The 24,812-nt window shown below is 52.6% G+C and overlaps 1 protein-coding gene across 1 annotated transcript; it reads right to left on the bottom strand.

The window, feature by feature from the left end:
• Positions 1-6,745: 6,745 nt before the first annotated feature.
• On the bottom strand, positions 6,746-9,406 carry LOC146200401 (uncharacterized). Its single transcript, XM_084592347.1, has 2 exons — positions 8,434-9,406; positions 6,746-6,798 (listed from the first exon to the last, which is right to left on the bottom strand). The coding sequence occupies exons 1-2, from the start codon at positions 9,338-9,340 to the stop codon at positions 6,746-6,748; spliced, it is 960 nt and encodes a 319-aa protein (XP_084448473.1). The 5' UTR covers positions 9,341-9,406.
• Positions 9,407-24,812: the final 15,406 nt, after the last annotated feature.

Below are 24,812 nucleotides of genomic sequence, written 5' to 3'. Positions count from 1 at the left end.
ACTTTGTACCTCGGAAGGGAATCCAACTCGTGCAAACACTGACAGCAGCGAATCCACTACACTCTCGGACGTCACCTCGCGCAGCGGAACAGCCTCTGGAAACTTTGTGGCTGGGCATAACATAGTGAGGATATAACGGTACCCTGACTCGGTCACAGGAAGTGGCCCAACTATATCTATTACTAACCGGTGAAACGGCTCGGTAATGATTGGTACTAACACCATCGGAGCTTTCCACTTATCTTGCGCCTTTCCAACCCGCTGGCACGTGTCGCATGACCGTACAAAATTTTCCGTGTCCTTAAAACATCCAGGCCAATAGTATTCTTGCAACAGCCTCTGCTTTGTTTTCTTTATTCCAAGGTGACATGACCACGAGCTGCCATGGGAAAGTCGCAGTAAGTCTCCGCGGTACTTTTGGGGAACGACTAATTGGTCCCGCTCTACTCCGCGCTTATCCTTGAATAAGCGATACAGCACTCCCTTTCTCATCTCGAAAGAAATATTGTTTGCTGTCTTAGTGGCGCGGTGGCGCTCCCTTATCTCCTGTATATTGGGATCATTGGCTTGCTCTATAGCTAAGTCCTCTCGGGTTCCACTTAAAAGTCTCGTGAGATTACTAGACACTGGCGGCAAGAGGTTACTCTCAAGAACGTCCTCATTCCGCGTCTCATCAAGCTCACTTTCAAGTTGACTTATCTGAGATGCCTCGCTCTCAAAGTTTTCTGACCTGCTATCTTCCGCATTTACCATTGTTTTAACTGCCGTTTCCTCCGCTGTGGATTTTTCTGGAATGAGCAGTGTAGCTAGTTCTCGCGCCTTTGAACGTGTTAAGGCTTGCAAAAGGATGCCCCTCTTTCGCAGCAGCATGTCCGATTTGTTGGAGAACAAATACGGATAGCACTTAGGAAGCTTTCCTGAAACGGCAGCCTCGGTTGTTAATTCGCCGAAAGGGCCCTCGATGACCACGTTCGCGATCGGCAAGCACACACTCTGTTCCTCAACTACCTGTCGGATCCATGCACACTGTCCTGTATAGTCGGAAGGCGATACATACGCCGGATGGACAACATCCATCGTTGCGGCCGAATCGCGCAGTACCTTGCAAGGCTTCCCGTTGACTACTAGGTCATGCATGTAAGGTTCCAAAAGGTGCATATTTTCATCGCAGTCACTGACGTACGAGAAAGCAATCTTTTCTTTCCGGCAGTTGACGGCAATGTGACCCTGCTCATTACACCTAAAGCATGTGAGCGGCTTCCTAGCCTCAAGCTTTTTCTTTGTGTTCTGCGCGTTGGTCACTTCCCCACTTTTCTCACTGCCGTCCTTTCTAGGGCGTTTGCCTGAAGAAGCCTTCCTTTCTTCGTTTGCAAATCTAGCAAAGTGCCTTTTCTGACGGTTATTTACACTGAACGTGGGATTGCGGAGCCTATCTACTGCTGGGTTGCTGAATTGTCGGCGCGAAGCGTACTCCTCAATGACTTCGGCAGCTTCAGTTGCCGACTTAATGTCGCCTCGGTCCTGTAACCAATTTCTTTCTTTTTCTGGGAGGCAGCTATAAAACTGCTCCAAAAGAATTCGCTCGACTACAGCGTCCCTATCACTGTAGGAATCTGTGCTCTTTAGCCACTCGCCCAAATTAACTCTTAAATTGTACAGGAATTCAGGGTAACTCTCGTCCCTGGACTTAGTAGCTTTCCGAAAACGTTGTCTGAACGCCTCGGCGCTAAGCCTATACTTTCTCAGAAGGCAAGCTTTGACCTTCTCGTAGTTGTCCGCGTCCTCCTTGCTTAGCCGCGCGACAACCTCCGCTGCCTCGCAGGGCAGAACCGTCAATAATCTCTGAGACCAAGTGTCTCGCTGGAAGGACAGTTTTTCGCAGGTTCGCTCAAAGTTAGCCAGATACAGACCGATATCCCCTGATATCACATATGGCTGCATGTACTTTGACATCTTGAAATCTGCCTCCTTGTTGAGAAGAGGTACCGCTAGCTGGGGACAATTGCCCGACCTCTTGCTCAACTCTAGTTCTAATTTCCGGAGCTCAATTTCTTGGTCCAGCTTTTTTGCTTCTCTTTCACGCTTCTTTTCCTCTTTTTCCCACTCACGTTCGCGCTCCCTTTCCTCTTTTTCCCTCTCAAGTTCACGCTCACGCCTCTTTTCCTCTTTTTCCCGCTCTTTCTGCTCTTTTTCCCGCTCCTTCTGCTGTCTGAGCTGTTCCTTTTTTTGACCGATGAGGTTCCATGCTTCACTGAGCTCCTCATCATCGGCTCCCAAATCTGTGATTGCCTTTATAATCAAAGGTTTTCGTGCCAAACCACTTGTATCAATTCCCAATTCCTCACACAATTGCAACAGTTCCGGTTTCTGCAGCTTTTGTAGGTCCATGATCGCTCCGAGTGTCGGCTACTTCCAAAACAACAGTGCAAACTACCAAACCTAAAGGCGTTTCCACACTCTCTTTACCAGTTCTAAAATCTAACCCTGTTCTAGAACCTGGTCCACATCAGAAGAAAAGCCAAGCACTCACCCACACATGCGATCGATGTTCCGAGCTGCCCTCTTGTTGGCCGATTGTTGCTCCTGCTTGTTGCTTGAGATGCCACCTCCGATCACAAGGTGTTGTGGCTTGTAGCTTCAGATCCACCTCCAATCACCAGATGTTGTGGCTTGTAGATTCAGATCCCACCGCTGGTCACCAGTCGTTGTGCTTGTAGATTCAGATCCCACCGCTGCCACCAGTTGTCGCGGCTTTATCCCACCGCTGCCACCAGTTGTCGTGACGCTGGGGCTATGGCGACCCGGCCTTCACTTGGTAGCGTGCAGAGACTCCGGGTTGAAGAAGGACTGAATCTTCGAAGTTGGTAAAATATGTACAAGCAGGTTTACTGGCACTTTGAGAAAACGTATTTACAAGAATATTTACATGAAGAAGAAGGGTACATCAGCAAAATGACAAGCGTTAAGAGTTCATAGCGAGAAGCGACTGGATGAGCCGTTTACCCAGGGCCCAGAGCGACATTTCGTGCTCTGCAGCGTCCTTAAAAACCCCCTATGTCCAGCCCCTCTCTGAAGATGCTGACCAACCAAATCCAGGGCACGCCCCTCAGGTATCGGCATCCAATCGAACACATCACTGCACTGATGGTCTGAAGCACTGACTGGTCCGGCATTCATTCGTTGGGCGTGATCACTTGTTGGCGGGAAAAGCTTGGGAACGGCGAGGAGAGGAGGTACATTTCTATTCTTCAGCAAAGAAACCACAGGCTGGTTCTGGGGGTTTTACTTCTCAGAAACCCGAGTGCACGTGGCGCCGCATAGGGCTCCCAACATGGTCCCTTTTCGACAATTGCAAATCTTTCCTGCATTCCCGGGAAATCACTTAATGGCCGTATGAGTCATGCTCTTCTCTTGTCCTGCACGTCAGCGGACATGTCACTCTGTCGTCTCCTTTGGATAGGAGGCATTCATCACTGGAGGATAGCACTTCTCGACTGGAAGGGTGAACAAAAGAAAGCACTTCCTGCTATTTCCCGCAGGGGGACGTTTCTTTGTGTTTTTCCAGACGTTCTCTTGACAGGGCCAATTTGGCATTTGCAGGTTGTCCACAAAGCAAAACATGCTTACAAAACAGGATTCCTGGAAACAGGCTCACTTAGAGCCAATGGACCATCACCACATATTCACAAAACTTTTCCATGCCCACAGGCGAACAATAGAGCGCGCAAATGCGGATGCTTGGTCGTAACAGTAGCAACCCGGTTCGCAACCGATGCTATAACCTAAGGCCAAGGTACTGCACTACTTTGTCGAACGTCTTTGCTTCTTTCAGAATGCATTCTGATAAGATTTTGCAGCAGCCAGATGAACCACCGTCGCTGGGGCGGGAAACCTCACCCAGCGCATGGTTCCAGGAGAGGCCACATAAACAGGGGGTACCCCCATAGTTTGTAGTGGTTTGTGGCCCATCATTGTGACCAGCGCGGCCATGCTGGCCGTCTTCAACGAGTCGGATTGGAGCCCGCTGCCCAGGCCTGGAGTACGGGCCTCAGGAAGCCAGGTGTGCCCGTGGCGGAAACGCCTGCTGCAATGTGCATCCAGCACGGCGCCACGTGGAAAGGGGTCAACGATGTAGAGCAGCAGCTCAGGGCCGCTGCCAGTCGTATCCGTGGCCGAGCCCAGCTGCGCCGTGACCCCGTGGATGTGGCCGCTGCCAGAGAGGGACCAGCCGGAACAGTCCCGCCATGCCTGCTGCTTCTCCCGCTCCACGGACCAGCTGAGATGGCATCCCGCCAGAGCCAGGCGACAAGCCTTCATATTTTACGCCGACCCGGGCTCGAACATGGACATGGACCGGCTGTTGGCGGAGCCCGGGTCGGACGCTGAGGGGAGGGAAGATGTAGGGCTCGTGGCGCGCCGCGCATTCGAAGGCCGCGCCACTTCCCAATGCTCCCTGCGCGGTGCCCGTTTCCCTCTCCCCGCTCGCTCGGGGATAATCGGTCCCGCGCAAGGGGGCTATAAAAGAAGGCACGCGCCGCCGTCTCGCCCTTCTTGGTCCCTGCCTCCTCGTTCCTGCTTCGCTCCTGGCGCTCTCCAAGGAAACGACCCGCAGCCACCCGGACGACGACCTATCACCGACGATCCTTGTGAGGTTAAAGATGTTTATCATACGGCCCACTGTGTGTTTGTCGTGCGCATCCTCGGGCAGAGGAATCGCCCACAAGTTTGAACCGCTGTCCACCCCGCTACGAACCATGACATCCACGTCGAGCAGCCAGACAAGTCAGCCTTCCAGCAACGCCCCACCGTTCGTCCTTCTCGCACCGCGATCACCGCCATCATTTCATGGTGACCGGTTAGAGGATGTGGAAGACCGGTTGGCCAGTTTTGACCGTGTGCATGCATTTAACCAATGGGACGACGAGCGGAAGCAAATGAATGTGTACTTCGTGCTGCAAGACTCGGCCAAGACGTGGTTTGAGAACCACGAGGCGTCCTTTGCAAACTGGGCAGCCTTTCGCCGTGAGTTGCTTGCAACGTTCAGCTCGAGTGTGCGCAAAGAAAACGCAGAGATTGCAATTCGTTCAAGGTCTCGACAGTCAAATGAGAGCGTGGCCATGTTTGTCGAGGACATGACGCGGCTTTTCAATCTGGCCGACCCTACCATGCCTGAGGCAACGAAGGTACAGCACCTCATGCGCGGGGTGAAGAAGCAGTTGTTCGCTGGCCTCATTCGGGACCCCCCAAGAGCTGTCGCAGATTTCGCGAGAGAAGCTACCAGCATGGAACGTTCCCAGCAGGAACGGAGTACCCAATACGGCCACCAGGCAAGCGTAGCGGCCACAACCTGCTGCGCGTCCGTGCCAGCAGCCAGGGACGAGGCATTGCGGGAGCTTGTGAGGAACATTATCCGCAAAGAGCTGCAAAACCTCCACCTGAATGCTCCCTCTGCAAAGAATTATTCTACCGTGGACGTCATCCGTGATGAAATTCGGCGAGCGGTGCAGCCACCACCACCACTAGCATCACAACCGGAGCCATACGTCATGACTTTAGTGATGTCTTACATTGTGGGATTCGGGCTTGCTGCGGCTGCCCTTTGCGCGGCCGCCGCCCGCTTCCCAGTTGTTCTCCTCGTTCCCTTTCTCCCGCCTGAGGCGGCGGAGAGAGACACGGACGACTTCTCCGCCCTGGCGTCCCAGTGGCTGTTCCCATTGGCGCCTTTTGGCGGGAACACGGCACCGCTTCGACGGCCGCGCTCGCGCGACTGTCCGAGCGGAGCTCAGGGAGAGACCCCTCCGAGACATCGTAAGGTGCGTACGCTACTGTTCTTGTCTGCCGGCCTTTGTCCGCGCAGACCAGTGTGTACTCGAGTTCGTCTGCTCCGGGTCGTACCTGAGAGCGCACCTCGAGCCTGTCGATCGTGATCCAACGATCCGAGACAGGCGTACCTTGCGGTGGTTGCCCACTCTCTTTCAAAGGAACCTTCTGGTCACTGCGAGAGAGAGATCACAGCACGCCCTTGCGTGCTTGCGGCGCGCACTCCGTGTCACTTGTGCGTTTTGTATATTTTGTATGTGTGTGCGTGTGTGTGTGTGTGTGTGCCGCTGGAGGATGGCGTTTCAATAAACGTCCCCTTTGTGAACTTGGAGGCTTGTGTCCTTGCAGCGAAGTGCTCTCCTCCCGGTGGAGGTTGAGTGCGCGCTGCGGTGTTTCAGTGTGCGCGTGGTGACGGCTGATCGGGGCTTCGGCTCGCGCGACGCTCGAACCCGCGGTGGTTGGTGGCCTATGACCACGTAGAAACCACAACTGGCGCCCAACGTGGGGCACCACGTTCGTGCTCCCCTTCCGATACTGTACCGAAAAGTCGTAATGCTGTATCAGGAGAGCCCAGCGCGCCAGCCGTCCCGCAGGCTCCCGGAGCCGCATCAGCCAGCTGAGCGCGCTGTGGTCTGTCTGCACCACGAAATGCGTTCCATCAAGGTAGACGTCAAACTTGCGCTGTGCAAACACGATGGCGAGGCATTCCTTCTCAGTAACGGTGTAATTCCTCTCCGCGGGAGGCAAAGAACGACTTGCAAAGGCAAGAGGTTGCAGCACGCCATCAAATTCCTGTAGGAGAACGGCTCGTAATCCCATATCGCTCGCTTCAGTCTGGACTACGAACTGTCTGGTCAGGTATGGTAGCCTGAGCTGCGCTGTCTCTGCGATGGCACTAGACAGGCAGCGAAAGGACTGCTCTTGCTCAGGCTCCCATCGCCACGCAGCAGTCTTTCCCAAGAGCTTGGTCAAGGGCGCCTGCACGCGGGCACAGGACGGGATAAATGACCTATAAAAATTTGCCATTCCCAGAAAACGGCGCAGGCCACGTACGTCCTTGGGCACAGAAAACTCGAGTATGGCTCGAAGTTTTTCCTGATCCGGCTCAATGGAGCCTTCGCCCAGCGTAAACCCAAGCAACTGAACTCGGGTTCGCGCTATTTGGGCTTTTGCAGGATTCAAAGTCATCCTGGCAGCCCGTACCCTCTCGAGCACGTCGGCAATGTGGCTTAAGTGCTCATCAAAGGTTCGTGAATACATCACGATGTCGTCCAGGTAGCACATGGCATGGGACCATTTCGCTTCGCCTAGGACGCGGTCCATCAGCCTGTGAAAAGTCGCAGGACCATTGCAGAGGCCAAAGGGCATGCGAGTGAACTCAAACAGCCCTCTGTGGCACGTGAACGCGGTCTTAGGCCGGTCAATGTCATCCATCTGGACCTGTAGGTAACCTTTGGAGGCATCTAGCGTGGTAAAATACCGCGCACTGCCTAGGCTTCCTACAATTGAGCTGATCGTTGGGAGCGGATAGGCATCCTTGCGAGTTAGCGCATTCAGACGGCGATAATCCACACACAAGCGATGGCTGCCATCCTTTTTGGGCACCAACACCACCGGAGATGCCCAGGCGCTGGACGAGCGACGGATAATGTCCGACGATAGCATCTCATCCAACAACCCATCATTCACCTGCCTCTTTGCAAGGCTGACGGGTCTGGGATTGCACTTCAATGGAAGCGCTTCTCCGGTGTCGATCGCGTGGCTCACTAAAGTAGTACAGCCAGGTTGATCGGTAAAGAGCTCCTCGTACTGACGCAAAAGTGCTGTCAACCGAGCCTTCTGTATCTGATCCAAAGCTACCGCAGAGGCGGCCAGTGGATGGGGGGCGTCGTCGTACCGCGCCGCTCGCTCCCACAGGGGGGTGTGAACGTCATAACGCTCGACACAAGGGCAGGGCCCCGATCGCTGAGCGTGGCACTCCCTAACGTCTCGACTGCACAGGCAGATACCGACGCCGGGAGGCTAATGAACGGCTTCAGCTGGGAAAACGGTCCTTCGCGATAGCCGCCGTTTGTAATGTCCACCACGATCCCGGTTTTCAGGAGAAAGTCCCTTCCGAGAATCATGGGCACACTGAGCCCAGGGAGGTGAATGAAACGCGTGCGTCTCCCTCGCTCTCCCCATCTGACAGTCAGCCTCGCGGCGCCAGCCGAATGGGCCACGCCTTTCGTAAGGTTAAATGTCGAACGGCAATCCCTCAAGCGCACCGAGTGCTTTTGCAAGTGGGGCAACACCTGTTCACTGAAAAAGGAGGCGCTGGCTCCTGTATCCAGTAACGCCGGAAATTCGCGGCCAGCAAGGGTGACCGAAATAAACGGCGCGGGCGCACCACCGAGGAAGCTTACCCTGTACGCAGAGGGAATTAGCAAAGCTTGGGCCGGCTGTCTCTTTACAACCGACCCCCGTCGCCGTTTTCCTGCCTCGCAGGACGTCTGGCTACGGGGCATTCTCTTGCTAAGTGTCCCCTCTCTTGGCAACGGAAACAACGCACACCCCCGCGAGCTTGGCCGCGTGACAAAGGCGCGTTTCCCTGCCTAAGTCCGCTCGCTATACCACCGAACAAGGGCCTGGTTGTGCGGGCTTCTCCTTCTACTGTGCTTTGGATCGCTTGGCGTCCTTCGGCACGCGGGTAAGAAAACTGTGCAGCGCAGGCTGCTCGTCTTCCGTACGAGTAAGGATCTAGAGCTCTTTCGCTCAGCTCCCAAGCATCATTTCGCCCGCCAACGGCTGCAAAGGCAGTTTGTGCGGGTTCACGCCGGTGGGGAAGGGTCATGGCCCCTCTCCATGCGCAGCGTGGCTCAAGGGCCTCGCTTGCCGGCGGTGGCGGGCGATAGGCACGCGCGGCGAGGATGTCGCCTTGAATGCGCTTTGCCTCGGCGGCCAGCTCCTCTAGATCTCGGAATCGGCCGCCGCGCAGGTATGCCGAAAAAGTCGGATGTGCCTGCCTGATCACTCTTTCGACGCGTTCTTCGTTTGAGGCTGTTGGCTCAGCGATTGAGAAAAGGTCTTCCATCGCCCGCACAAACTCCTGGAGCGACTCGTCCGGAGCCTGTGTGCGAAGCTCCAGCTCTCGCCATATCCTACGCTCATAGTCAGCGGGCAGGAATTCGCGCATGAATACTGCACGGAACTCCTCGACAGTCGCTGCTCGGTGGCCGGAAAGCCGGTACCACCTAGCTGCCATGTCAGTCAGCGCTGCCGGGATGATGCGTGCAAGCACAACCTCATCAGGGAAACCCATAGCTCTCTGGTAATGGGCGAGGGTATCAATGAAATCCCGGGCACTGAGAGGATCATTATAGCCGCGGTACGTCGGCAGGGGCAACATGACCGCGGGGTGAGACAGCTTCGGCGCGGCCGAAAGCGCCTCAACCGCCCCTGTTAGCGACTGAATCATCTGGGCAGCGCTTGTGAGCAGCGCCTGCGTCCTTCCCTCAGAGGAGGTTTGGGCGGGTTGCATGAACAAAGAAGGCAAACGGTCCTCCAGTTCGATGAGCGGCGCGGTCTCCGCAGGGAGTCCGGCCGACGCCTCACCGTTCACCGAGCAAAACTGACTGCTAGCGGGGCACGGCTGCTGTTGCGCGTAGCTGCCGGTAGCGACGGCATCGCGCGAACTGCTTCCGCCATGGGCGGAAAAGTGATACGTGGAGGTATCTGTGTAGCGGTCCCACAACAGGGTGGTCCGGAGAAAGCTCCAATGGGAGCCGAGTGATCAACGTTACTCGCGGCATTGCCATATAGCCCAATGGGGCCGGCGGCCAGCCACTGTGTTTGGCTGTTCAGAGGAACAGCATCCAACGGATCAAAAAACGCTACGACTGCGCAAGGAGCCGACATATATCGCGTTTCAGATTCGCTGCCGTGGGCCCCGCAGGGGGCGGCAGACATGGTGCAAGAGCTTGATCGTCAAGGCCACCGGCTCGGCCAATGTGCAGTCCAACTCAAAGAGCCAGGGCAATTCACGTTGGGCGCCAGTTGTGGTTTCTACGTGGTCATAGACCACCAACCACCGCGGGTTCGAGCGTCGCGCGAGCCGAAGCCCCGATCAGCCGTCACCACGCGCACACTGAAACACCGCAGCGCGCACTCAACCTCCACCGGGAGGAGAGCACTTCGCTGCAAGGACACAAACCTCCAAGTTCACGAAATAGACATTTATTGAAACGCCATCCTCCAGCGGCACACACACACACACACACACGCACACACATACAAAATATACAAAACGCACAAGTGACACGGAGTGCGCGCTGCAAGCACGCAAGGGCGTGCTGTGATCTCTCTCTCGCAGTGACCGGAAGGTTCCTTTGAGAGAGAGTGGGAAACTACCGCAAGGTACGCCTGTCTCGGATCGTTGGATCACGATCGACAGGCTCGAGTTGCGCTCTCAGGTACGACCCGGAGCAGACGAACTCGAGTACACACTGGTCTGCGCGGACAAAAGCCGGCAGACAAGAACAGCAGCGTACGCACCTTACGATGTCTCGGAGGGGTCTCTCCCTGATCTCCGCTCGGACAGTCGCGCGAGCGCGTCCGTCGAAGCGGTGCCGTGTTGCCGCCAAAAGGCGCCAATGGGAACAGCCACTGGGACGCCAGGGCGGAGCTGTGGCCCGAACGACAGTGACAAGTCGTCCGAGCCTCTCTCCGCCGCCTCAGGCGGGAGAAAGGGAACGAGGAGAACAACTGGGAAGCGGGCGGCGGCCGCGCAAAGGGCAGCCGTAGCAAGCCCGAATCCCACAACGTCTACCTGCCCCCGAGCCAGATCCATTCCGCCCCGTTGTAGGACCACCGCCTCGCTACATGCGCCCCGTCGAGCAGCAACAAGATCTGCGCCCCGTCGAGCCGCAGCAATACCAGCGTCCCGCTATCAGCAAAACGCACTTGTGGCGCACGCCCAACATACGGCCGCTCTGTTATCACTGCGGCGAACCTGGTCACATTCTTCGCAATTGCCCATACTGGAGAATAGGCTTGAGAGGATTTCCACCAAACGCGCCTCGAACCACTTTGGCGAAAGACCACAGGAGATTGAGGAGTACCTGGCTGCTAACGGGATGCAGCCAACGTCACCACAACGGCGGTCGCGATCGACATCTCCGAGGCGTTTTGCTTCGCCCAGTCGGTACTCCTCCTCTGGGCAATTCAGAGGCACGTCCCCTCACCGGGAAAACTAAACACGGCGACCTCCGGGGGTGGGGCCGCCGCTGCGTCCCAGATTAAACAGCCTCCACCTGACGATTTGACGCGACGGCCCGAGCGGCGACGACCCGATCCGATGAACTTACCGACGTGCTGCGAACGCATTGTTTCCGGGGAAATTTTTGTAACCGCCGACAGTTGTGACGTGACCGCACTTGTGGATACCGGCGCCGATTTCTTCGTCATGAGCAGTCAGCTAGCCACGGCACTCCGTAAGGTTCTGACGCCTTGGTCTGGGCCAATGATGCGTACCGCCGGTGGTCATGTAATGACGCCGATTGGCGTGTGCACTTGCCGCATAGAGATCTGCGGTTTTACTTTCACTGGCACATTTGCCGTATTACAAGAGTGCTGCAAAGATCTGATTCTCGGCATGGATTTTCTTCAAAAGTATGGTGCTGTTATAGACCTTCGGGAGCAGCTCATGGTATCGTTTTCAACCAAGCGAGCCGTTGATATAGCAACATGGACTTCTGGAAAATGATGTTGCGCGTCTGTGACGACCACATAACGATCCCTCCGCGTGCGAGCAAGTTCGTCACAGTCGAATGTGATCACAGCACCGGCACGCGTGGCATTGCTGAAGCTAACATGTCACTGCTTCTAACTCGACAAGTTTGTGTAGCTCGGGGCCTTGTCGAACTTGTCCGTGGCCAAGCCAAAGGGCTAGTCCCAAACTTCACATGTGAACCCCAACATTTGACGGCGAACACGACGGGCCCGTATTTTGAAGAACTTGGAGAACGTACAGGCCAGTACGCTTTATCCAACACGTCAGACCTCGACAATGCGACGCCTACAGCCATTCAGACTGATGTAAACCCGCACCTTTTTCCCAGTGAGAAACGCTGCATAGAGAATCTTGTTAATTCGTTCCGCGATCGTTTTGCATCAACCTCCAAGGTCCGACAGGCTCCACTAACAAAGCACCGAATTATAGTTGCCGATGACCAACGTCCACTATGTCAGCGTCCTTACCGGGTGTCTTCAAAAGAATGTGATGCCATCCGCCGCCAAGTAACAGAAATGCTCTAGGACGACGTTATACAACCGTCGACCAGCCCCTGGTCTTCGCCTGTTGTCCTCGTCGCGAAGAAGGATGGAACCTTGAGGTTCTGCGTGGATTACAGATGCCTCAACAACGTCACGAAAAAGAATGTGTACCCCCTGCCACGCATAGACGATTTCCTCCATCGCCTTCGCCATTCCACTTACTTTTCGTCTCTTGACCTCCGCAGTGGATATTGGCAAATAGAGGTTGACGAGCGAGACCGTGAGAAGACCGCTTTTATTACGCCGGACGGTTTGTACGAATTTAAAGTGCTCCCGTTTGGCCTGTGTTCGGCCCCTGCCACATTTCAGCGAATGATGGACACTGTACTCTATGGTCTGAAGTGGCAGTCATGCCTCGTATATCTCGACGACGTTGTGATTTTCTCGGACACGTTAGACGAGCACCTGAAACGTTTGCGCACTGTCTTCGAGGCCATCCGATCTGCCGGTCTCTCTCTAAAACCCTAAATATGCCACTTTGCTTTTAACGAGCTGAAATTTCTCGGCCACATTGTCAGCGCTCGAGGTGTTAGCCCAGACCCAGAGAAGACGGCCGCTGTCTCTTAATTCCCCAAACCAGCGGATAAACGAAGCTTGCGTCGATTTCTCGGCCTCTGCGCGTACTATCGTCGCTTTGTTAACAATTTCTCCAAGATCGCTGAGCCTCTGACCCGCCTGACAAAAGACGCCGAGCCGTTCTTTTGGGGCCCCGACCAGGAAAACGCTTTCACGGAACTCAAGTCCCGTCTCCAATGTACGCCAATACTTGGCCACTTCGACGAAGAGGCCGACACGGAACTGCACACGGATGCCAGTAACGTTGGCCTCGGTGCGGTCCTTGTTCAGTGGCAGGACGGTGCAGAACGTGTCATTGCTTACGCCAGTCGCACTTTGTCCCGTTCCGAAGTTAATTATTCAACTACCGAAAAGGAGTGCCTCGCTGTTGTGTGGGCAGTCATGAAATTTCGTCCGTACTTGTACGGTCATCCGTTCCGTGTCGTGAGCGACCATCACTTTCTGTGTTGGCTGGAAAACCTGAAAGATCCATCAGGTCGGCTTGCTCGATGGAGCCTTCGGTTGGAAGAATTTGGAAGAAACACGGTTGGAAGAACCACGGTGATGCTGACTGTCTGTCCCGCGTCCCTACTCCCTGCCACGCGGACAGTTCCGACGACGATTCCGCTTTCCTCGGTGTTATCGCGACGTCCACCTTTTCCCGAAAGAAGCGGGCAGAATCTGAACTTTTGCCCCTCATTGAATACCTCGAAGGAACCTCGTTATCTCCTCCTCAGCTCTTCAGGCGCGGACTGTCGTCATTTTGCCTGCGCGATGGTGTGCTCTACAAGAATAACTACGGTCCAACAGAAACTGCTTATCTGTTTGTAGTACCCACAACGCTACATGACGAAGTTCTTCGTGCGTGCCACGATGACCTTTCTTCCGGCCATCTCGGGTTTTCTCGCACATTGGCACGGATACGCCGAAAGTACTACTGTCCCAGGCTAGCTGCCGTTGTGCACCGCTACGTCCGTACCTGCCGTGAGTGCCAGCGGCGGAAAACACCACCCATTAAACCAGCTGGGCTCTTACAGCCTGTTAATCTCCCGAAATTCCCATTTCAACAGGTCGGCATGGACTTACTGGGCCTATTTCCGAAGTCCTCCATGGGTAACAGGTATATAGCGGTTGCCACTGACTACCTCAGCCGCTACTCTGAGACCAAGGCCCTTCCCCGTGGTACCGCAGATGAAGTTGCGCATTTCTTCATTCACAACATTGTACTCCGTCATGGTGCGCCAACAGTCGTCTTAACTGACAGAGGAACCTCGTTTACGTCGGCACTCAGGAGTGAGGTACTTCGACTCAGTGGCACCACCCACCGCAAGACAACAGCCTATCATCCTCAAACTAATGGACTGACTGAGCGGCTTAACAAGACAATTGCCGATATGATTTCTATGTATGTAGACGACGATCATGGGAACTGGGACCGAATTCTGCCGTACATCACGTTCGCATACAACACTGCACTCCAGGAAACAACATGCTTCACTCCATTTCATTTGGTTCATGGACGCGAACCCTTGACTATGCTGGATGCTATGCTTCTTCCAGATTCTGCTCCCTCCACTGTCGTGGGGGCTGACCAATTTATTCGTGACGCAGAAGCTGCACGCCAGCTTGCCCGACAGCGAATTCGGCACCAACAAGTACACGACGCCCAGCGCTACAACCTGCGACACCGAGAGGTGACTTACACGCCCGGCGACCAAGTCTGGGTATGGAGCCCAATACGGTTGCGAGGGCGCTCTGAAAAGCTTCTGCGGCGATACTTTGGACCTTACGAGATGCTCCGCCGCCTCAGCGTGGTGAACTACGAGGTGCTACCACAAGGCACTGTACGCTCCTCTCGGCAGCCGAAATTTGAAATAGTTCACGTTGCCAGAATGAAGCCATATTACAATCGTTAAACCAATTCAGGGTCCAAACCAGAGCCAGAGACTTTCCCGTATAAATTGCCCCGCTTTTCTACCATTCCCCTACGCTTGCGGCATCGGGTCGATGCTCATTAGAAGGGGGGCAATGCCACACCGCTGACCATCTTCTGGCGCCACCAAGTGGCCGAATGTCTTGGCACGTGGCCAAGCGTCATCCTCGTCTTTCTCGAGTTTCGCTTGATTAAAAAGGGCCCGCTCGGTTGTTGTGTTACTTGCTACGTGTGTTCGTGACAATATATTTAACTTAATTTTTGAATCTGGCGTCTTTCCTGCAGATATGAAACGTTCAAGAGTTTCGGTCATTTTCAAAGACGGTGACAAGAACATCGCGACTAATTACAGGCCAATAAGCATTATTCCCGTTTTTTCGAAATGCCTGGAAAAGCTTATGTTCGCACGTCTCATGAAATATTTTGTGCTAAACAATGTCTTTAGCGATGATTTGCATGGTTTTAGACCTGGTAAATCAACCGAAACAGCGCTCATATCTCTTAAAGAAACTGTGTTGGATAATTTTGATAAAATCTTTTTTACTCTTGGCCTTTTCGTAGATTTCGCGAAAGCTTTTGACTCTTTAGATCACAGAACCACAACAAATACTAACATGCAGAAAATATCTATCCTACAGAAAAAAATCATCCGGTGCGCATTGCAAACCATGAACACCTTTCTCACTCCAATCCCTTATTCGCGACCTATAATATCATCCCTGTGTCGTGGTTGTACGAATTTCGTATATTACGCTCATATCATCTTTTACGAGGCTCCTTCCACGACTTTTTGATTGCCACCGCGTTATTAAAACCTCACGAAAGTATCATTTCAAAAGAAACTCTGAAATTTTTTTCATCCCGCGTTTCCGCACTAATTATAAAAACCAGTCACTAAAACATAACCTCCCGAGTCCCAACACTACTACAGAGGTACATCTATGATACAAAGGCTATACGCTAAACCAGTTGAGGGACCGATTTATTAACATGTAGAATAAAAATCACATCAGAATGTACTCTGCGTCCATCTGATGGAACAGATTTGTTGCATCTCTATTTCTCTTCTATTTTGCTCTTGTATCTTATACCTTGATGGTTTTTCCTTAACTTGCATATGTGCTATAGAGTTTTAAATACTCTATAACTGACGAGTGTTTGACATTTCATGTAGTATCAGCGATTATGTATCTGGAATTGTTTATTTATAATCGGTTTTATATACTGTATATATCTTGGTTGTTTGAATGCCTGGGCATCGCACGTGTGAACACGTCGGTTTTCGTTGTTCCGGTTGTGTGTTTGTTACATCACAAGTACGCGCATTACGCGTTCCGTGCTTACATGAACCACAGACGAACGCTCGAAGTGGAAAAGCGTTTATTCAGGCCGAACAACCGGCTTATATTGCCTGACCGGGAGAGGGGGAAGGGGGAAAGAAGGAACGAGGGAAAGGGTGGAAAGCATTCTGTATGGCGTGATGTTCGGTGGTGCTGCGGCTGACATGGGCAAGTTTTGGACACAGTTTTGACATGTTGCTGATAGTCGTTCTATAGGCTGTTTCACATGACGCGACGCGCACGAAAAATTTCGGTCCAGTCGCAACTAGTGTCGTTGCGGCGCAAATCGCAACAGCCCTTTCACATGCTTGCGGCACAAGCGATTTCTGTCGGTGCGGCGCGAGCGGCAGCACCATCATATTTTAACAACAATAAAAGTAGAACACGTGTAAAATGAAATGTAATATTTAATTTATGTTTTTTATCAAAATATAAAACACTTTATGCAAAATAGACATTTTTAACTTTTTTGTTTTGTACGCAACTACGTACAACAGTCACATCAGGCTGAATTCCATAGGCTGGCGGCCGTCTCGTTCGCAACGATCGCTGCGACGGGAGCGGCGTGCCCTTCTGTCGCTGTGCGGCAGAAATCAAACACTGCTGCGGCGAGAACCGCTGTAGACCCCTGATGTGTTTCGTGCAGCAGGTGTAGAATACGATATCGCGCTTCCTTTGGCACTATTACACGGTGCCCCCATTACACCAGCCCGTGGGCCAAAGACAGCCCTTGTCGTTTGTCAAAAAATGGGATAACGCTCTCACCAGCTGTACATCTTGCCGTCGACGGCCAGCCATCCTTTGTCAACTGCGCAACCCTTTTTAGTTGCGGGTCATTCGCAGTTAATAGCTTCAGTTCCTCAAGGGACACCGTACCGTCATCGAGTCCTGCTAGAGTAAGAATGTAATCAGGGGGATCTTCTGATTGCAACTCTGTCGTACGTTGTGGCAGTCGACTCAGAGCGTCGGCATGCAGAAGTTGCTTACCCGGCGAGTACTGGAGCTTGTAACGAAAACCACCCAGGAACAGAGACCAACGTGTATGCGCGCGGCTGCCAGCAATGGGGTCGGTCGATCAGCCTTCAGCAATTCCAGGAGAGGCTAGTGATCAGTGACAAGTGTGACCTCTCGACCTACGAGAAAATCCCGGAACTTCGTTACGCCAAATACAAGGGCAAGGGCTTCGCGTTCGAGTTGCGAGTAATTTCGTTCAGCCTTTGTTAAGGTTCGCGAAACGGAAGCCTATGGGCTTGTTCACCTTGCTATACGTGTGGAACAGCGCGGCTCCAATCCCGAGGCGTCACCCTCTAACTTGAGGGCTGCAGCCAGATTGAAATGGGCAAGCACCCAGTGCCCGACGAAGGCTTTGTTTAGCTTGCATAAATGCCGCCTCCTGTTCAGGTTCCCACACCCATCGTGCGTCCTTTTCTAGCAGCTTGTACAACGGTGCAAGGACAGATGATAAATTTGGCATAAACGTGGCGTAAAATGTGATCATGCCCAAAAATGCGTGCAGCTCCTGCACATTTTGCGGACTAGGAACTTGCATGATTGCTTCAATATGCTGTTCTGTCGGATGTAAGCCCGCACGGTCAATTCGGTGACCTAAGTAGGAAACCGATGCCTGGCGAAATTTACATTTGTCCCATCTGAGTTTGACCCCGTGCTCTTGGAAACGCTGGAGCACAAGTCCTAATGTATCAGTCTCGCCGTGTTTTTCCGATACCAGAATATCGTCGAGGTATGCCTGAACACCTGGTATGCCCTGCAATATTGTGTCGATTTTCCGTTGGAAAAAGGCAGGCGCGGAAGATATACAGAAAGGCAAACGGTTGTAGCAGAACAAACCACAGTGCGTATTGATAACGCACAGTTCCTTGGACTCGTTATCGAGAGGGATCTGGTTATAGTCGTAGTTAAATATCAGGTTCTTTTCTTCTTCTTTTCTTCTACTTTCAATCCTCTCCCGATTAACCTGGACCGTAATTCACTCTAATTGCAGAATACATAATTTATTTACACTATATACACATTGCAGCACAACTTCACTTCATTCAGGGTGCGGCCGCTCGGTGCACGGCACCCGAAACGAGTCTCTCCCGTTTTGCCGCGTCGCTCGGACGCTTCAAAGTCGTTCTCTCCATCGAATTTCTCCTCGCCAGGCTCCTGTGGAATCCTCACTTCCCCCGTCGTTTCGCCGCGGCTGTGGCTGGTGACGACGCCTTCCACCCCCGTTACAAATGTTGACCGCCAGCGCCCGTCGAATTCTCAGAAGCCGACTCGCTGGCTCGGCGGGGATGGTTGCAGGCAGATGGGATGTCTTCAGCAGCCGCGCTCTTCTTCTGCTGGACGTCCGTGCGGCGCCAGCTCGCAGGCCGCCTCACAAGTTGGGACAGTACAGAGGGAGGAGGCGTCTGCCACGGCCTCTCCGTTGGCCTACAAACACACACAAACGCCAGCGACAATACACACACATATGGCAGTCTTTTCAAGAGTTATCTCTGCCCGCGACCAGGACGCTTCAAACGCGCACTTAACAGTCGTCACGAAGGTCAAGAGTGCTGAATTGTTCGCCACCATTCAAAGATGCAAAAATGTCATCAATAACAGGTAGCGAGTACTGTTCCAGCTCGCATGCAGGGTAGAGTTACTTTGAAATCTGCACAGATTCGAACACTGCCATCCTTTTTGAGTACCGGCCCAATCGGTGTAGCCCCCTCTGCGTGCGTAACTGGGGACAATACCCCGATAGTTTCAAGCTTTGGATACCTTGTCGCGCCATGCAAATGGAAGAGAACGGGCCTTACAGAAACTCTTTCAGTTGCAGATGCACTGTTGGTCCGTCTATCAGGCCCAATTCTGTGCTGAAAACATCTTGGAAGTCCGAGAGCACGTGGTTCACCGTTGATGTGCAGTTCTTCCCTAAGCTGTCCGCCAGCTTCGCCCCGACGTTGAGGACTGACGACCCTGCATTGCTGAACTTTGATATCAAGTCGCGTCCGCAGAGACTTGGTCCTGAGCAGTCAACAACAGTTAATGAGCCCTCGATGCTGGTCCCGTTGTACAAAACAAGCATATCCAACTGCCCCAGCACTGGTAAGGTTCCTAGGTAACAGGAAAGCTTGATGTGGCACGGCGACAATGGCGGCCACTGTTTCTTGTGCTGCTCAAAAACTTGCCTAGACACAACACACACAGCCGAACCAGTATCGACGATCATCTGTATATCGCTGTCACACCACGTGAACGTTCGGCCAATCGGAGGTTCCAATTTAGCTTTCCGAGACGCAACTAAAGTCCAGATGTGCATGCTGTCGGCCGCGTCATCCAAACTCTCCTCTGTTACATTTAAAGCTTGATTTGACCTGCTGCGAGCATAGTTTTTCCGGCGTTCCTTGCTGACGTCGCTAAGACATTTTTTTTTGCAAGGTGCCCGCACCTGCTGCAGCGGTAGCATCGAGCATTCGTCCAGCCACACGCGTTTTTGTTGTGTTTAGTGCTTTCGCACTGTCCACACTCTAATACCGGCTCATCGAAGCTTGGACGACGCGCGCTTATCTTCATTACAGCTGTCAAGTCCAAAGAAATCGCATTGGCACCCTGTTCTGCTGCCTCAGAGCTGAATGCTATCGCTCCCGCTCCCTGCAGGGTGAGGTCTGTTTTTGCCAAAAGCTGCTTTTTAAGGGCACTTGACCGGACGCCACATACTATCTTGTCACGAAATCGAGCATGCTCCCGAAGTTGCAGCAATCCGCTATTTGGCGAATTTCGACAATGAAGGAATAGACTCACCTTCCAGCTGGCGCCTGCTGAAAAAAGCGGAAACTCTCCGTTATTTCATGGCGTTTTGGGTCAAAGTACGAACTTAGGACTTCTATTACTTCCTCGTACTTCATCGCATTTGGCTTCTTCGGTGCAAAGTTTCCTGAAAGCACTTGGACTGTGCGTGTGCATAGCGCAGTGATGAGCAACGCCCTTTTCTTCATTGGATCTTCGATTCCACTTGCTTCGAAGTAGGCTTCAACCTTCGTCAGATATGCCCTCCAGTTGTCACCGCGGTCGTCATACTCGGGAAGCTGGTGATGTGCCATGGTTGAACTGGTTGCATCTAGCGTCTCAGTCTTGGCCGTTGTTTAAAGTTGGTTCTCGTCGTGGGTTCGTATCGGGCTCGTCGCCACTGTTACATCACAATTGGACCACAACAGTTTTAAAGAACTCTTTTCATGCTCACCACGCCCTACCTTGATTTTTTTTCTGTAATGGTCACCTGGGCCTCGTCAAGCTGCCTCGAGCAGCTTTTAGCCCAGGTGCTCCAACCAGCAAGCACCTGGTGAAATTTGATTTGATTTGATTTATTCCTCAAATGGAATAGAGGTGATGGATATCATCCAGAGAACTAAGTGCTGAGGTGTATAAATTCTCACATTAAAGTACGGAGCCGTGCTGGCGTGACGAATGCACAGGTTTGAAGGAGGTCAAATATCGGTCCACTCAGGGTTACTTTCGTTCAAGCATCAGCAGATTCGTTGATTGATTCATCAGCAGATTCAACCCATGCGTCCAGGAACCCAAACAATCCTAACTGATTGGACATGACGAGGGATGAGAAAATTTAATGTGCGAACTGCGACTCATTACATGCGGGTAGGGAGGTACACAAAGATAATGAACGTTATTATTAAAGCCGTTGAAAAAGTTCTGGGAAGCAAGCTTGTTCAGAGCAAGAATCACCGCAAGAAACTCAGCCAAAAATAAGGCTGGAATCTGGAAGACGGAGAGAAAAAGACAAGTTAATGGGCTGAGAGAAAATACCCACACCTGCGTTTTCTTCATACACCGAGTCACACAGCTGCAATTATAGCATGTGAGGAAACTGTCATCAAGTAGACTTGTAGTATCTTTGTTTATCAAAGGGAAGTGCATTAATTTGGCATTACGTGGATATATATCATCGACGGTTATATTCACACATGATGCGATTGACCGATCCGGAACAGTTTCAGACATTCGCACATTTAGTGGCCCATTCAAGGATTTAACCAAACAAATTAGGGGGACTTAAGGTGAGACCACCTTGCACAAACCAACTACACTGTATGAGTACGGATATTCATCTCTTTCTTATAATAATAATAATTATTATTATTATTATTATTATTATTATTATTATTATTATTATTATTATTATTATTATTATTATCATCTCTTTCTTCCTTTTACATTTCTCGTGCACCTCGCCCCGCACGCGGCCACACTTAGTTATGCGCCCGGATCCGCGCGGTGACAATCCACACCATCATACACGGAAATGCACCAGCATACGGTAGTGATTGCACATTGCGTGAAAGAACAGCCCACTTAAGCCCACGTAAAAGTAAAGACCCCTACCCTAAAGCCCTTTAACGATGCCATACGAAAGTACCTGCATGGCGTACCTCAAAAGGGCTACCCATGCAGCAGTGTTGTGACCAGAGTGCCGGCCAGACTTCAGTAGCTGACAATGGAGGCTGTTGTAGCCGGAGTTGTGGCCAGGCTTCAGCAGATCTCAATGGAGGCGTACTTAGCGGACGCCGGCGAGCGACCGCGAACAAAAGCAGCAAAGCGACAGCGCAACAGGGCACCTATTCTTGTGCTTAATGGGCACGAGATGCGTCGCCGAGCAGCATTGACCCCGCTCGCCGAATTCTCGAGGCAAGCAGGTGGCCCCCTTGGAATTTCGCGGGGTGAATGACCACCGTCAATAGGCGACTTCTCGGACCAATTTGCCGTGGTACCGAAACTCCATCGCCCGCACAAAATCGGCATCGACATCAGAAGATTTACCCTCGCCACCGGAAGATGTGCAAGGAGGTTCACCCTCGGCAGTGGGCGGCACCTCGAGTGATCCCTGGTCCCCACTGATTGGATAGCATCGACGAACTTTGTTTCCCCAGCTAGGGAACTGGGGATACCAAACCATATTTAACTGACGGATTTTGTTTGTACAGATACCTCCGTTTTCCTCTCATAACTTGTACCCTCTTCAGTATGTAGAAAGTGTATATAAACTTTACTTTTTGCCTCTCCTCCCTGGTTGTCTTCCGCCTCGATGCATTGTCGCCCCCTGAGCCCGCTGCGGTGAAGCTCGCCCCTGAACCCGACACACATCAGCAGCTCCAGCCAATTCGGCCATCACGTGCTGTCTCTTGACGTCATACAAGTCGCTGGCCAAGATAGAAGCGTGTCGCACGAGCATCGCTGTTGCACCGTCATTGAGGCTTCAAACATCACAAACAGCTAAACGGCTGAGCGCGAGCTCCAGTGCTAGTGAACCAAAAAGGTTAAATGGAAAACAAGCAAAGGTAAATAGGAGGGCGTTTTTGTTTATGGGTCTAGCGACCAGACAGAGAGAGCCGTACTGCGGTGCCCTAAAGCAGCCGGCAAGGTGTTTTTATATATCAAAATTCTAACGGTAGCAAGTGTTAAACATCTTTGCGCACACCACTTCTCGTTCGCAGAGGCCTGCTGAAGGCACCGAAGGCGATGGTTTGCACAGGAAACGTCCAAGAGAATATATGCACGGTGTCGTGGTTGTGGTTACGAGTATCGACTGTATGACATGATAGAATCACTATTGTGTTTTGCTGCCAACCATAGATTCTGCAACGTACAGAGAGCGGCCGTCAGAATTCAGCAGCCTAAAGTCTTCATCCGTCACGTAGAGACAATTGAATTACAAGCAGTACGGATGTATCTTCATGCACCACTTTCGTTATGCTGTCGCCATAGGCGCTACCTCTGCAGAAGATGCTATTTTGTGAGCGAATAATTACTGCAGTAACAGGTTCAGGGCAATGACAAATGACAGACGCACAGTTTTGCCAGCCCGGAAACAACAATGCGTCATACCGCTCACAGCATGCACCGCTGACCCTACGCCAAAACCACCACCATGTATCCCAACCGCGAGAAGCACGGCTGGCACAAGAGTCCAAGTGGCACCATGTACCGCTGGCATAACATCTAAACCAGCACCATGCATCCGAAGCTCCGAACCTCGTCGTTACGACGCAGCCAGACTGCCTGGAGAGAACCTAATGGGGGACGGAAAGGCAGAGCTAACCGAACCCACGAAACAGTCCTGCAGGAACGCAAGGAGAAAGGGGCTTAATTGACCCACGAAACGGCGTCGCTTCCCGGAAAGCCTCGGCCCTCCAGGGGTGCCGAGGCTTTCGGATTTCTCGGCTGAAACGGCCGAAGCTGCCGAGCAGTGTCTTGCTCTTTCGTAGTTGCTCCGCGCACGACGCGGTGACAGAAAGGTCCAAGCATCCGGCGCCGTGCATTTTTAGGCTATCTAGCCAGAGTGGCGAGAAGCTTCGTTGGTGTGTGATATTGTGTTCTGTTTTTATTTTCGGTATTATTAGCTTAATTCTGGACAAAGGGGCGGGGAAAATTATTTGTCCAATATTGAGGTATCTCTAGGGTGCCATCATTGGCTGAAAAGTAAGTTTTGGCGGAAATTGCTCGAGATCAGTGTGCGCGAGTCGGTGTGGGGCTTTTGATGGACGGCAGCCGTGCAGGCCAGTCGTGTGTGACTGGTGGCCCAGAGCCATGGATTAGAGAAGAGTAAGGCGGCAGAGAAGTAGGGCGGCAGTTTATGGCGTAGGCCGATAGAAATTAAGGCTCGGCACTAGGCAATCTGAAGCTAGTGTAAAGTATCTAGGTCTGATGCTTTTGATTTAATGCAACCCATTGCGACATTGCAAAAAGCAGTGCACGAAGTTACTCATCGATCGACGACATGCACTCTGTCCTGCAAATATCAGTCGCAAAGTAAGTTCCTCAGAGTCTTCCACAAAGCCCTCCTGTCGTACACAGGGGAGTCCTTCCACCGACTAAGCCTCAGTCGAGGTGGAGGGTGTTTGTTTTTCACTCTCGTGAAGCATGACTGGCACAAGAGTGCGTTGCGCCGCTACCACCACGTCCTGCTGGGACCGCACCTAAACCAAGTATCATTCATACGAAGTTCCGAACCTCGCCAAGCAGTACAAGTGCGTCATACCGCTGCCGCCACACCCTGCTGGGACCATGTCTAAACTAGCACCCTGTATCCGAAGTTCCAAACCGCATGAAGCAGGGCTTGCACAAAAGTGCGTCGCGCCGCTGCCACCACATCCAGCTGGCACCATGTCTAAACCAGCACCTTGCTTCCGAAGTTACGAATCGTGCGCAGCAGAACTGGCACAAGAGTGGGTCGCGCCGCTGCCACTGCGTTCATCTGGAACCATGTCTAAACCAGCACCATGGATTCGGAGTTCCGAACCGCGTGATGCAGTACTGGCACAAGGGTGTGTTTTACCGCGACCACCACGTCCTGCTGGGACCATGTCTAAACCAGCACCATGCATTCGGAGTTCCGAACCGCGTGATGCAGGACTGGCACAAGAGTGTGTTGCACCACGACCACCACGTCCTGCTGGGACCATGTCTAAACCAGCACCCTGCATCCGAAGTTCAGAACCGCGCGAAGCAGGACTGGCATGATTGCATCGTACCGCGTCCCCCACGTCCTGCTGGGACCATATCTAAACAGCACTATCCATGCAAACTTCCGGTCCGCGCGATGCAGGACTGGCGCAAAAGCCTGTTGCGCCGCTACCACCACGTCCAGCTGCAACCACATCTAAACCAGCACTATGCATGCAAACTTCCGAACCGCGCGATGCAGGACTGGTGAAAAAGTGTATTGCGCCGCTGCCTGCCACCATGTCCTCTGGGACAATGTCTAAACCAGCACCATGCATCCGAAGGTCAGAACCGCGCCAATCAGGGCTAGCTGGCACGAGTGCGTCGTACTGCTGCCAGCACGTCCT

The sequence above is a fragment of the Amblyomma maculatum genome, chromosome 2 (assembly GCF_055883805.1).
Source record: "Amblyomma maculatum isolate TAMU_Amacu chromosome 2, ASM5588380v1, whole genome shotgun sequence".
In the NCBI taxonomy this organism is placed as follows: Eukaryota; Metazoa; Arthropoda; class Arachnida; order Ixodida; family Ixodidae; genus Amblyomma; species Amblyomma maculatum.
This window is presented reverse-complemented; position numbering and strand designations above follow the sequence as displayed.